Here is a 16,297-nt window from a genome sequence, read left to right on the forward strand (position 1 = left end):
TAAGGGTGGGTTAAGGTGTAAAGTATGGGTCAACAGTGTAATTATAAATGTAATTACAGAAATTAAATACAGATGTAATTACATGTAGTTTTTTTTCAAATATAAGTACAATGTAAAAACATGTATGTACACAATAAGTACATTGTACTAAATTATTAATTTAAATGTAAGTACATAGTAGTTAAGGCCACTTAATATAAAGTGGGTCCAATATTTCTGTGGAGACCATAGGTTCAAAGCTCCCCTTTAGGAATTTCAGTCTGGCTCTGCCGGGGAGGGGGAAGTGTTTAAGGAAGTGTTTAACTCTCATAGGTTTACATGTGACGTCCGACGTTGCATCTCACTTACGAACAACAAATTTGACAATCTCTTCTCTGAATTTAAATTGTCAATAATTGTTTCTTTTACGCACCAATGTTAATGGATTTCAGTGTTCACGGGTTTGTGGTCCATCAGTGCGTTCCAGGAGCGTTGCGTCTACAGCAGTGCAGCGATCGTTTACGTACCAAGTAGCGGACTGCAAATGCGTCCTGTGTGAAAGCACAATGAGTATGAGTCAATGCTGCTTCTGCACCACATACGAAACGCACACAGACTGCATACACACTACAGACGGATTATGTGTGAAACAGGCGTGCATCTTTTCGAGGTTTCCATTGGGAAGCTTCTTTAAAAAAAAAAAATTCCCTGAAGCAAACCCGGCGGCATCTTAGCTGCATCCACGTTAGCACGTCACGTTTGATGTGAAATTTCACAGTAGGCATACACACAGGTTTAAAGACTAGTTCTCACCCCCTAACAGATTTGGCTAGGTATACATCTGTTCTAAAATATCAAGTCATCATAGCTTGCATAGTATAGACCCAGCTCCCAACCCAACTTTGAGAATAGATTAACGGCGATATTTTATATTTTTTCGATAAGAGCCTCACGTTAACACAGCACTTTAACGCTGATAATGGCCCACCACTAGTATATAAGAAGAAAAGGAGCTTGAACAGCAAAATTCTCAGGGAATTTAAGATAAATTTCATATAGTTTTAGGATTAAGATGATGAGAAGATGATGTGGCAGAAAAAAAACAGGATAATAAACCATAGGGAAGCTTTTTGTCAAGTCAAGCCAGGCATGGCAAAAATACTGAAGGATGAGAAGAGTTAGACCTAAACCTTTACATATTGACAAAAAGCATAGGTCAAATTGTAAGAATGAGAATTAGACTGGAGTTATCATCTGAATCTTATGAAAGGGTTTTGAAAATGCGAGCTACACAAATCAAGCATACAGTCATGCAGACTCCTTAGACACACATTTAATAGAATTTGGCTGTATACTTTCTGTTTTACATTCCTAAAGAAATTATTTCCTGACGTACACAAAGACCAGATCTGAAACCCATTAAACACAGGATGAATTGGGACCAAATCAGAGTCAAACCCCATGTCCAAACGTGACTACATGACCTCACAGATGCTCGATGGGTCTCTATTGGGTCTCAATGGCAGCAAATAGTGACAGAGTTTCTGGAAGATCCAAGGTTGTTTTAGAAACCGTGGGAAGACCAACTCCTTATTAAAGTAAATTTTTGACTGTAAAAAATAAATATTGTTACTTTTACATTTTGGCCATGGAGTGTATAAACATTTTACAATAGAACAATTGTTGGTACCGAACATGGGTGACTGCAGGATATCATTTGATGCTACGCACATATACAGAGCATTTATTTAATTAATTTTAGACTTAGCCTTATTGTGCTGGGGCATTTTTGCCCAGTTTGCACCCATTAATTTCAGACCCCTGTCCAGGGTTATGTAATGCAGTGAGAGAACAGTCCAAACAAATGCAATCTTATTTGGCCAATTCACTGAAAAGAGAGAATTTACTCAAAAGAATGATTGAATCACAAATGATTGGCATTGCTGCTTCAGTCAACCCAAACAACAACTGCTGAAAATTTAATGGAAGTGTTTCTCAGGTCAATCAAAGCACTCCTGGTATGCACAGTGCATACAGCCATACAGCTGCAGGTACCACTGATACACAGTGCAGTTCATTGGTAGATTCCAGGTAGAATTAAATGTCTCATGGTCATTTCTATTTTTCAGGTCATCATTGACGTGCCCTCATTGCCTTAAACAGAGCAACACTTTTGACCCTTTCCTGTGTATTTCACTTCCAATCCCTCTGCGACAGACCAGGTAGGTTACTTTGTCTTCTGTCTCTACTTCTTTGGAATCTATTAAGATTGTATATATATTTAATGCGTGTTTGTATATACTAGGGGCGGAACGGTACATAGATGTCACGGTTCAGTATTTACCTTGGTTCGGAGGTCACAGTTCGATATAACTTCGGTACAAAAGGGAAAAACAAACCTACTATGCAGTAGTACAACAGACAGTAGTACAAATGAAATTTTTTCCACCTAGATGAGAAAATACGAAATATTATTATATTATGTTAAATATATATATAATCTGCAGTAGGCCTACATATATACATACAATAAATAAATTATTGAAATATATTTAATTTAGTTTACAGATAAACAAAGGGAAAAAAACAGTGTGACGTAATATAGCCAAAAATGCAGATTTTTGTGACAGGCTTCATTTGTTTGCAGAAAAGAAACTCAAATGTTTTAATGGTCTTGGTCTTATCATGGACTTTGCATTTAGACTCTGTATTGACTTGGACTCGAGCATATTAGGAATCTGACTTTTTCCGGAGTCCACTCGAGTCCCAATCAAAATATTTCATGATTATTACTATATGTAAATATTTCTTTACATTTGTGTATGATTGACACGTTCAATGATTGGTGATTTTCTTGTGACATGAGATGTTAGCGTAACGGTAGTGCAGAGGCAGCAGCACTCAGGTCAGGATGTCTCATTACAACTGCGTTTTAGTGCCCAGTTTAAAAAAGCTAAAAATACGATTACGAGATTAAAGTCGTAATATTTTCGAGAAAGTAGAAGTTACGATAATAAAGTAGAAATAATAATTGAATTGTTGAATTGTTTCAACAATAAAGTTGTAATAGCCCTACTATGACAATAAAGTCGAAATATAAAAAAAAGTGACGTGACATACAGCCAAGTATGCTGACCCATACTCAGAATTCATGCTCTGCATTTAACCCATCCAAAGTGCACACACACAGCAGTGAACACACACCCAGAGCAGTGGGCAGCCATTTAAGCTACGGTGCCCAGGGAGCAGTTTGGGGTTCGGGGGCTTGCTCAAGGGCACCTTAGTCATGGTATTACTAGCCCGACACTCGAACCCACAACCTTAAACTCTCTAGTTAAAGTTAAACTCTCTAACCACGAGGCCACAACTTCCCCAAAGAATAAATACGAGAATAAAATTAAAATGTTTCGAGAATAAGTCTAAATTTTTTGAGAATAAAGTCGAAATATTTTGAGAATAAAGTTGAAATACTTCGAGAACAAAGTCAAAATATTATGAGAATAATGTCGAAATATTATGAGAATAAATTTTCACAAAGAAAACAGATTAATTTAATGTATTGTTTTACATAAATTCACCAATCTGATCATTAAAGAGCTTTGATGCAATGAAAGATTATATTGAAATGTTGAAATGTGTGAAATGCTCGTTTTCACTCAATATCCTGTTAATCTTGAGTATCTATAGAGTAGTACTGCATCCTTCATAACTCCAAAAAGTCTTTAGTTTTATTATATTCATAAGAGAAAGATAGTCTGTACCGATTTTTCCCGGAAAAAAACGACCGGCTGGAGGCGTGACGTGTGGGCGGAGATAAAGAATCACGAGCGCGAGTAAGCTTTTGCGTTGAGAGCGTTTGGAAGCTGTGACATTAACGTGAGGAAAAAAAACCATCATCCAAAACAAACCATGGCTAACAATCATATTCAGCCGTTTATTTATGATCCAGAATCAGATCCCGAGGCTGAAACTGAACGAGAGCAGCAGCAGCAACGACTCCCTCCGAGCGGGGCTCGAACCCGGGTCTCCGGCATGGAAGGGGACGCACTAACAAGGAGGCAGAGATATTTTAAGCAGTTTTACTCACCGCCTGCGGTTCCAACACACGATCGTGACCCTTTTTCGTTGGGATTGCATCATCCTTAAGAAATAAACGATACGCAAATCCGTCGTCAAACTGGGCCTTGTTTGTAAAACAAGCATCTTCGAAATGCAGGGAACAAACACAAACACTTGCACAACTCCGTTGATGCTCTGTAAAAATAAACTCCATCCACTGGTCCCTTAATGCTGTTTCTCTTTTGGTAATCTGTGCAGGGTTGTCTTGCCCTGGCAACCAAAAACACACTTCTTTTGTGACTTTTCGCGACGCTCTCGCTCTGATCAGTGAATGAATGTCTGTGCTCAACCTCTCAGTGCTCTGCTATACGGGAGCGCGCGCTCTTCCGGCAGACGTGCCCTCAGGACCCATATAAGGAAATTCCGCTCCATCTAACGTCACACAGAGCCATACTCGAAAAAAACTTTCCGAAACTTGTGACAAACCGGAAGGAGTATTTTGGGAACAAAAATACTCCTTCAAACGTACAACTTAATTTTTGAAACTTTGTCCATGTTTAGCATGGGAATCCAACTCTTTAACAGTGTAAAAAACTCAGTATGCATGAAATAGCATTTCACCCCCCCCCCTTTAAAAAAAAGGGTTAGTCTAAATAAGAGAGCTACAGCGCCCCCCGAAGGAATGTTGATTGGGTGTGTGAGCTGATGTGGATATAAAAAGTTGTTTCTGTCCAGGTGGCCTGCAACTTCTCCCGGTGCTCTCAATCCGGGACATTTACATGCACAATAAAGGCCTCTCAAATTAATATAATTTTAATTTTTATTGTTTCCACCAAACATTTTACATACTCTTGAAGATTGCTTTAGGTCTTGTCTCAGACCCAATCTCTCTGGTTTCGGTCTTGACTCAGACTCAACCCTCTCTGAACTCGATCTTGACTCGGACTCGAATGAGCTGGTCTCAACTACAACACTGATGCCCACCTCTGTGTCACCATTGTGTTAGTGTAAGGCCTATAATTTATATAATAAATAATAGTTTAACATTTAGACTTCATTTTTACGTTAGATCGCAAACTTGGAAATATTATGGAATATCTGGATTTGTGCAGAATATGAGAGGTAGAATGCACAAGCACAAAGCTCCATTTAACAAACAGTTGAGTGCGCAAGCCTTTAAAGTAAACTCTTTTGCAAGTCTGTGAGAGACGCATTCAGAATCAGCACATGGACACTGTCTAGTGGGAGAGAGAATATAGTATGGGTTGTGTCAAACAATTTGATTGATGAGGGTCATAAAAGCCATCTGTTCTGGACACCTGTTTGTACACCCCCTCCCCTCGCTGTACACCCCGGTGACCTAGATATGAACTTACGACCCTAAGAAGGAATTTCGTTGAGGGAGGGTGAAAATGTGTTGGATTCTATGTGCTTTTTTTTTTTTTTTTTAAACTGTGGAAAGGGATGAAATCATGAAAATGGTATAAGGGAAGTTTTTATTAAGGTTTTAAGTACACAGTGCATTTCAAGAAAAAAGGTTATAACACAAGCAAAATGGGAACGATGTAATGATTGTTTTCGTAGTTGGAAAAGTGTAAAACATTGTTAAAGTTGTAACAAATAAAAAAGAAAAAAAATAGGTTACTGGTTATTTATCTAAAACAACTAAACAAGTCAAAACCATCAGATGTGTTTTCTTTAAGCAACACGTGAAAAAGATGTGAGAGCTTGTAAAAATTTAAAAAGGTGTTTTGTTACCAGCTAGAAAAGAAAGCATTTAGCATTTGTACCTTACCTCAAACTGAAAAAGAAATGAATGTAAAGCGGCGATACAAACCAGAAAACTAGGTGTTTGTCATAATGTGAGAAAAAGTTCAAACAAAAGAAAAAAGATGGTAGGCATTACGCGGATCAAAAATAAAATCCATCAGACAAGATACTTCGAATCAAATCTATGTTGTACTTTACCACTACCTATAACTTTAAAAATCTAGACTATTACTGACAGAGAGTTAGACGAAAGAAAAAAAGATCTCACAGCAAAGTGTCAAGGCATCTCCGTTGAGCGATACTGACAGCACCGCAGACACACTTAGAATGAGGCTCGGGGAATGCTCCGGAAAAAAAACCACGCCTCCTGCGCTAGAGACTGCCCCGCTGTAGACTGATAACAGCATCAAATAGATTTAAATGTTAAAATAATTAAACTAAGTAGTTTTTAATAAATAGACATCAGGCCTTAATTAGTGAAAACTTTAAATCCGTTTAAACATAAGATCAATTTGTACTTTTTAAATGATGTAGCTTTATGCGATTTTTATTTACTTTTAGTCTTAAAAAATACAAAATAAAAAATAATAATAAAAACACCATTGAAAAAGCATTATTTGTTTTTTAATGTATTAAGTTAATTACTCTAATCTACGACTAGTCTAAATTTAGACTATTGCCGTCGATATATCTTTTATTTTTGTCAAGCTTAATTTCTCAAGCTATGACAATTAACACACAAACACACTTTCCTTCTGGCCAGTTTGTAAGTTTGTGTCGCGTTATCTAGTAAATAAAACAGACATATGTAGTTAAAAGTATCCCCATTTAACAATATGACAGGAAAGAAATATCTCGTCTCAGGTCGTGCAGCGAAACGTGACCGCGCCGGGCATCTGGTGTCTGTGTGATGTCACCTGCATATCAGTTAGACATCAGCGGGGGAAAAAACATCTAAAGGTTTTGGGGGTTTGCAACTCAACTGTAATCTAATTAGTTTTCCGAGGGGTTCTGGTGTTGTAAACGGTCTGCTGCAGGTAACCATAAAATGGTTTATGGTTTAGGCCTGTGATCGTGAGGTTATCTGACAGTTCATTTAGGGGTCAAATGGGTGTGAAATCTTTTAACAAGTCAGACCATGGGCCCTATTTTAACGATCTGAAACGCAAGTGTCAAAGCGCGAAACGCAAGTAAGTTTGTGGGCGGGTCTCGGCGCTGTTGCTATTTTCCCGGCGGGATAAATGGCTCTTGCGCCCGGCGCAAATCTAAAATGGGTTGGTCTGAAGTAGCTTCATTATTCATAGGTGTGGTTTGGGCGTAACGTGAAATAAACCAATCAGAGCGTCATCCAACATTCCCTTTAAAAGCAGGTGCGCAAGTTCCATTATGGATTGCTATTATTATGGCGTATTTACCAGGCGCACGCCAGGAGCGGTTCACAGCCGAGGAGACTGATGTTCTTGTAAGAGCAGTGAAAGACAGAGAAGTTGTGTTGTATGGGGATGGGAGAAACCCACCCAAAATAGCGTCGGTTAAACAGGCGTGGGAGGAAATAGCCACAATTTGTCAGATGTCCTTATATACACATATGTCTTGCCACTATTTGGCCAACAGGTCTGATCCTTAATTACTACAATTAGCCTGAATAATTTGTAAGCTAGATTTATGCCTATTTTTTCACATCTTGGTGGCACACCACAATGATTTCCGTCATCTCACGTGTTAATATTTTTTAGTGTAACAATTTATGATTTGCAAAAATAACTGTTGCATCTGTGTAGATTACATGAGCAAAGTGTATGCGCGTTGTGCACGCTATACATTATGGTCAAGCATGCGCCCTTAAAATAGCATAATGAACAACGCGCAACGCGCCACTGACTTTAGACTAGGTTTTTTCTGGTCAGTGGCGCAATTGTTTAATGGAACAGCAAAATAGCACCAGGGATTGTTTGCGCCGGAACACGCCTCCTTTTTTGCGCTGAACCGCCCAGGGAGCGCAAGTTCATTCACTAGTTTAGCGACGTGCTTCTGTGGAGGGAAAAACGCGCTTTGCGCGGGTGCAAAATAGGAATGACACATGCGTCGGTGTACAAAGTCAATTGCGCTGGGTGCAAGATAGAGCCCCATATAGGAAGATGTAATTTAATTCGAGTTAATTTAGTTTATTTTAGTTACATTTATAATTTTTATTAACCCCTAGATCTTTCAACCTTAACATAAATGTACCGAGAATGCAAACAAGTGCACAAACACAACCATACAATCATAAACACACACACACACACACACACACACACACACCCAGCCACCCATTCACACTTTCCTTCTACCGAGTTTGTGTCGTGTTATCTAGTAATTAAACCATACATATGTAGTTAAAAGTATCCCCATTTAACAAAATGACAGGTAAGAAATATCTCGTCTCAGATTGAAACGTGACAAACTTAGTAGTGATTCTTTGAATCCTGTTTATCAACTCTTTGAGATACTTAATCATTGAAACATTTCTATAGTCACATCTTTATTTAACATTTTCTAAAATGAGATCTGGTTTATTTCTATATTAAGTGTAAGTAAGTTGTATTCTTTCGTTGTCATATCTTTTACATTTTATTAAAATAGGTTCAACTGATTCAGGAAGATCACATTTAACACAAAGTCCAGACACATGTTTTTCCTCTTATAAATAATGACTGATTAAGTGCAATGTGTCCAATTCTATGGCGAGAGCTTCCTTTCTATCCCCAAAATTCTCCTTTCATTAAATTTGATGTCTGACATTTTAATGTTTTTATCTGATCCACTACCTTCTATTCCTATATGTGCAGGTATCTATACAAAATAAATATTTGTTTTTGGTTGTATTCTGAACAAACTCTGTAAAATGAATGACAAATTGTCTTGTTGAAGATTCGCCACACTTTAAACTAGTACTGCAAATGAGCCTGAACATATGACTACTTTAGGTATATTAATGTGTTCACCCCACTGAAGAGCCAAAAATATGACAATCATTTCTGTAGTATAAACAGAGGGATGATTAGATGTTCTTTCAGGTATTCTATACCTACCCACTTGGAACATATGTGTCCTGTTTCAGGATCTTTAGTTACATCTATGTATATGAGTTACTTTAAAACTATATGCTCTTTATTTTTCATCTAAACAAAAGTCCTTGATGTTTTATTTTATTTTAATAAGCCATTCAAACTTACTTTAGTAGCCTAAATCATTGAATATGTCTTTTATTTTCTTAATATCAACTTCTGGCACGAAATTCTACATTCATAAATGTATGTTTCTCAAAACTCCCCGCGTTTGGTGGCATTTAAAGAGGAATTTGTGATGTATTTGGAGACGTTAAAAGAAATGAAAAGTCTCAAAGCAAGATTTTTGTATTCTTCATTAAAGGACTTTGGTTTTTTCTTAATGTGAAAATCTGTTACTCCCCTACTTTTTCATTCTTTATCTTTTTCTTCAGTGTTGTTTTATTTTACATTTATTTTGTTTTATGATGTACAGAGTGTGAACGAAAATTGAGTGTAATCTCAGACCATATTTGTAAATCTACCAGTAATGTACGCCTTTATGTTTTTAATGTTTAAAGCATCGAATAAAAAAGAAAAAAACACCCACTAACACATCCCCCTAACACCTCCCTAATAACGTTGGTCACAAAGGTTTAAAGGTATGTTAAAAGAGTTAAACAAAGTAACGTTTTTAATAAAAACACATCAGTTCTTATTTAATGAAAACATTCTACCTGGTTTTAATATTAGACCGATGTTTTTACTTAAAAATTAGGTTAACCTATACCATTTTATTTTCATCTCAACAAAAATTCCTTGTTGGAAAAAATTGTTGTTTTATTTCATTTTAATAAGTCACTCACACATACTTTAGTAGTCTAAATCCTTGAATACGTCTTTTATTTTGTCAGTATTAACTTCTATCATTGCTATATCGTTGCTATATCAATTAAAACAAGCGTTTAGGCATACACAAATCTAACTGGAATGAAATGTTTTGGAATGTCTTTGATTTTCTTACCAAAGAAACTTTAACAACATTACAGGAGAGGCTAAATATTTCATCTCAAGTAGTGCCTAGAAACGCGTCTGGTGTCTGGAATCTGATGTCTTTGGGTTTTACTGTTACGACCATATCACCGAAGATTGTAAAACATCTAAAGGTTTTTGGGGTTTCCAACTCAGCTGTTATCTAATTAGTTTTCCGGGGGTTCTGGTATTGTAAATGGTCTGCTGCAGGTAACCATAAAATGGTTTATGGTTTAGGCCTGTGATCGTGAGGTTATCTGACAGTTCATTTAGTGGGTCAAATGGGTGTGAAATCTTTTAACAAGTCAGACCATATAGGAATATGTAGTTTAATTCGAGTTAATTTAGTTTATTTTAGTTACATTTATAATTTTTATTAATCCCTAGATCTTTCAACCTCAACATAATTGTACCGAGAATGCAAACAAGTGCACAAACACAACCATACAATCATAAACACACACACACACACACACACACACACACACACACACACACACACACACACACAAATGTAAACATTACAGAAAACATGAACATGCAAACTAAATAAATACTAATATACACTCAAACAAGTAAAAAAATACACAAACAAACAAAATAGGTCACAAACACGAACATATCTATATAAGATTGAAAATGAATTGTCCTAAGTTTTCTTTGAAACCAAAAGTGTTTGTTGGTACAAATGTCTGACAGAAATGTATACAATAGATTAGACGTCCTTTCTCACTTTCCAAATGGTGTTGTTAACCATGATGTTTAAAATAGTTTTAAAAAAGTATTATTTTTTAGCTTTCATGCAGGATTCATGTCAGCACTCAAGTGTTTTAACAAGAGTCCAGAGATAGTTTTAAAAAAGTATTATTTTTTAGCTTTCATGCAGGATTCATGTCAGCACTCAAGTGTTTTAACAAGAGTCCAGAGACAGATGAAAATAGATGTGTGAAGAAAAAAAAATGTAAGAGGTTTTTAAGGATAGACTAAATGGTTTAGATTGTTTAAAACAATTGAGTTTACGCATTTCTCTTGAATGTGTGTACGGTAACCGCTGCATACATGAAACAGAACAAATACATAACTCATAAACGCATTGTGGTTAATAAAAAAAAGACTTATTTATCTAGCATAACTTACCTTCTTTTCATAACAATAAACATTCTTATGACTTTAACAACTGCAAACAAACGGTTTGGTTGGAAAAAAATAAAAAATAAAAACATATTGTGTTTTCTTAGTTAGAATGCTTATAGTTTGTAGTAAAATCACATATATAAGCTAAAAAAAAAAATTTCTTCCAAACCATGCTGCTTTCACACACACACACACACACACACACACACACACACCTCACAAAACTGTCAACAAGGACCTTGAGTTTTTGTTATAACGTTTAGCTGTAGCTGAGACCTTGGTGGAATTATTTATGTACAGTTTTGGGGAGGTTACTATGAACGTTGTAATAGTTTATAGATCACAAATTAACCCATTTAATATCTAAAAGTTTAAAAAGTAATGTAACTGATAACATTTGATTACATGTTTTAAGACTTGTAATGTGTTCAACCGTTAATCTTTTGAAACGTGTAAACAGGACAGGGGTTAACATTAGAGTACTCAACAACTAATGACCGTCAGACTTTTCAAATCCTTCATTACTTAAATTAGGATTGTGATCATTTCATTTTAAAGCACAAACACCACGAAATCAGATTTGCTTGGAGATTAAATACATATTTAAAAACACAACAAGAAAGTTCAACAGCTATGATACTGTTTTTTAAATCAGGTTTTTGCACATCTATGAAGGGAAATACCATGGCATCTAACAACGGTTGGTAAATCGGTTCAATTTAACAAATAAATATACATCGGCCAAATAGAAAATAAGCATACGTCTTTAACTCATGAAACATCTGACTCAATTTAATTATTTTTCTCACTGACTGTAACTGATTACATTTATTTTTAATCAAATGATATAATTTAACTATATGTAACTAGTTGATCCCCTAACACTGATTATGCGTTCTAACAAGAATAGTTGGTGAAAGAGTTCATTACCCTCTTTAACTTTAAAAATGCGTACAATGTCCACAAACAAGGGCTTGCTCTTAAAACAAGCTCCAGACACCGACTTGGAAGCATCGTAACAAGTATAGCCATTGCAGAAATTTGTTATAGAGATTCAGTAAGTTAAACTCTGGATGCACGATTGACCGACTTACGTTTGCCATATTATTACTTTTTCTAAAGATAAAGACAATTATTTGGTTTCAGGACACACGAATCCTAACGCCCAACGGTTCACAAGATAACATGACAACGGTTGCTCAATTACAGCATAGTCAACCCATTTTAGCCTGTTTTAGCGCATGTATATCGTATTATTGTTGAATACAGTCGTTTGATCTAAATATGTATTAACAATTATTTTTGATTGTTGTTATATGTATTATATGTTTTTGTTTTACAAATGTAATATGTTTACCTAATACCTCATTCAAGCTATGTAGATCTTCAGGTCAGGGAACTACAATACCCATCACACACCTCAGGCTTCAAACATGCCCCGTCATGAATACATACACATATAAATAAATAAAACTAAATAAAAAGACTCATATTCTTTTCTGTGATCTGTTTTAGTGATGCAAAGTTCGATTCACTTCTGAAAAATTATTTATTTGGACAGTTTGGTTCAATGAACCGATTCATAGGGTCCTTAAGTCGTTTTTGCAGTTACGTAGTACACTTTTTTTTTTCTTCTAACAACTGAAGAGTCATTTTTATTTCTGTGAATCATCTAAATAAATGTAATTGTGTGAACACGTATTGTTGGTTATTATCTTTTGTTCATTTAAGTTAATTCTGAATCGTCTAAATAAAGTTAACTGTGTGAACACACATTAGCGGTTATTGTCTTTTGTTCATTTAAGTTAATTCTGAATCATCTAAAAAAAAAAAGTTAATTGTGTGAACACATGTTGGTGGTTATTATCTTTTGTTAATTTAAGTTAGTGATGTTTGTGTTTGCAGTTTTACTCACAGTGTCTCTGTCGTTGTTTAGCTTAAACATCAGTTTTTAGTCAGTTACAAAAGTGTCAGGCATTAAGTTTTTGTATTTTTAATTCACCTAATTATGACAGAGTTACAGGTTTCGGGTGTTTTTGAAAGTGTAAGCGGTGAAAACTTAAATGTGACCGTCGAGTAACGTTAGCTACTCAAACGAAGACAAATTGTGTAAGTGTTCATTAAGATGCAGAAATGAAAATAAGCGTACAAATATTCATAATGACAAGTACAATATAACCTAAAAACACTATAGACCCCCCTGCTAAGTATACCTAAAATTTTCTAGAGCGGTGAGATATTTACATTTTCTGTACATTTATTCATTTAGCAGACGCTTTATCCAAAGTGACTTACAGATGCGGACGGTGGAAGCGATCAAAAAACAACAAAAAGAGCAATGATATATAAATGTTTTAACAAGTCTCAGTTAGGTTAACACAGTACACGTACCATGGGATTTTAAATAGTATCATAAATAAAAAGAAAACAGATTGAATAAAAAAAGAATAGAGCAAGCTAGTGTTAGAGGTCTTTACACATACACACACACGCATGCACACACACACGCATAAATAGATATAAACCGCAATGTTTTTCATAGCGTTACACTTTGAACGATATGTTTCCATGACATTGTTAGCTCTTTCTGTTTGAATCTATTTACAGCAGTTTTCACCATCCTAATTGTAATGGTTTGGTCTTATGCTTAGGGCCTTATACGTTGTATTTTCCAGTTTTTGCTCTCGTGTTAGTGGGTCTCTTTGTTCATACAAATCAATATTTTTTCGGATTTGGGTATTAAAATATTGCTTTAAACATCGTCTTCATTCGAGACGTTTACTTAACATCATTATATCATCCTAGTTTAGATATAATATATGTTGATTATTAATTATTATTGTTAATTGTTAACAAACAAAAAAGTTGCTGAACTCAGAGAACAGAATAGCTTTTATTTCAACACTATATTGTTGAATATACATCGATGTAGTGAAGAAAATTATCAAATTGTCATTAAAAACAAATAGTACTCATGACATTACAGGCAATCTAACCAGAATATAAAATCTCTGCAGATTAACATGTTTTGGTCCAATATAAAATCAACCAACGCTGCAACAATTTCACAGGTCATAGAATCATAATTTTTGGCAGCCAACAGCACACATTGATCTGTTATAGATGTACACAGATAGAGAACGTCATTAACGTCCATCTCATCTTCACATTCAGACATCACTTCCAGAATTTTACGTGCAGAAACATGCACCGGGTCCCTCCCGGTTAAAAATATGCTCGTCAAATCAGGCCATGTATATTTCAGTCTTCTTACAAGTTTCATTTGGTTACTGAGATTTGTTTCCCGCTTGCTATCGCCCATATAATCGTGATTTGGTTCGCATTCCTTCTTGAGGATCTTTTGCATCAGTCTGATCATCTGTCCTCTGTAGTGTAGTTTAAAATCAGGGTCGATAATGTCTTTGACAAAACTGGTGTTTGCCGCAGCGCACTCCAGTTTTTCGACCTCATCAGCCCCACTCCATTTACCCTCCATGGGTCAGTTGTGCAGCGTCAGACGACTTTTTCAGAATTCGATTCTTTTCAAGGCGTAAACTTTGTCCCTAATCGATATAGAACTGTCGCCGAATGCGGTAGTCCTGTTTTAATTCACGATAAATTTCCGGTTTATTGATTTATTGTATTGTTTGTTGTTCACAGCAGGCAACTGTAGCGTTTATCAGCCGGCCTTTGTTGGTTTTAGTGAGCCACCCTCAACCCTTGTATGGTGTACACGATGGGGGTTTGTCATCAGGAAGTCATAAACATTGGTCACGCCCAAGATGGCTCCGCCCAAGATGATCACTCAAGTCAGTCGTGATTTTTTGATGATTAAAAGGTTGGATAATAATTAATAATCAACATATCTTATATCTGATGTAAACTAGGATGATATAATGATGTTAAGTAAACGTCTCGAATGAAGACGATGTTTAAAGCAATATTTTAATACCCAAATCCGAAAAAATATTGATTTGTATGAACAAAGAGACCCACTAACACGAGAGCAAAAACTGGAAAATACAACGTATAAGGCCCTAAGCATAAGACCAAACCATTGCAATTAGGATGGTGAAAACTGCTGTAAATAGATTCAAACAGAAAGAGCTAACAATGTCATGGAAACATATCGTTCAAAGTGTAACGCTATGAAAAACATTGCGGTTTATATCTATTTATGCGTGTGTGTGTGCATGCGTGTGTGTGTATGTGTAAAGACCTCTAACACTAGCTTGCTCTATTCTTTTTTTATTCAATCTGTTTTCTTTTTATTTATGATACTATTTAAAATCCCATGGTACGTGTACTGTGTTAACCTAACTGAGACTTGTTAAAACATTTATATATCATTGCTCTTTTTGTTGTTTTTTGATCGCTTCCACCGTCCGCATCTGTAAGTCACTTTGGATAAAGCGTCTGCTAAATGAATAAATGTACAGGAAATGTAAATATCTCACCGCTCTAGAAAATTTTAGGTATACTTAGCAGGGGGGTCTATAGTGTTTTTAGGTTATATTGTACTTGTCATTATGAATATTTGTACGCCTATTTTCATTTCTGCATCTTAATGAACACTTACACAATTTGTCTTCGTTTGAGTAGCTAACGTTACTCGACGGTCACATTTAAGTTTTCACCGCTTACACTTTCAAAAACACCCGAAACCTGTAACTCTGTCATAATTAGGTGAATTAAAAATACAAAAACTTAATGCCTGACACTTTTGTAACTGACTAAAAACTGATGTTTAAGCTAAACAACGACAGAGACACTGTGAGTAAAACTGCAAACACAAACATCACTAACTTAAATTAACAAAAGATAATAACCACCAACATGTGTTCACACAATTAACTTTTTTTTTTTTAGATGATTCAGAATTAACTTAAATGAACAAAAGACAATAACCGCTAATGTGTGTTCACACAGTTAACTTTATTTAGACGATTCAGAATTAACTTAAATGAACAAAAGATAATAACCAACAATACGTGTTCACACAATTACATTTATTTAGATGATTCACAGAAATAAAAATGACTCTTCAGTTGTTAGAAGAAAAAAAAAGTGTACTACGTAACTGCAAAAACGACTTAAGGACCCTATGAATCGGTTCATTGAACCAAACTGTCCAAATAAATAATTTTTCAGAAGTGAATCGAACTTTGCATCACTAAAACAGATCACAGAAAAGAATATGAGTCTTTTTATTTAGTTTTATTTATTTATATGAGTATGTATTCATGACGGGGCATGTTTGAAGCCTGAGGTGTGTGATGGGTATTGTAGTTCCC

At 35.5% G+C, this 16,297-nt stretch overlaps 1 protein-coding gene across 1 annotated transcript in view; it reads left to right on the forward strand.

Moving 5' to 3' along the window:
• Positions 1-16,297, forward strand: part of usp43a (ubiquitin specific peptidase 43a) — a 135,770-nt gene that overhangs the window by 58,556 nt on the left and 60,917 nt on the right. The window contains exon 4 of the mRNA XM_052558337.1: positions 2,109-2,201. Coding sequence (XP_052414297.1) covers positions 2,109-2,201 — 93 coding nt within the window. The remainder of the gene's footprint in view (positions 1-2,108; positions 2,202-16,297) is intronic.

This window comes from Carassius gibelio, chromosome B6, assembly GCF_023724105.1.
Source record: "Carassius gibelio isolate Cgi1373 ecotype wild population from Czech Republic chromosome B6, carGib1.2-hapl.c, whole genome shotgun sequence".
Classification (NCBI taxonomy): domain Eukaryota; kingdom Metazoa; phylum Chordata; class Actinopteri; order Cypriniformes; family Cyprinidae; genus Carassius; species Carassius gibelio.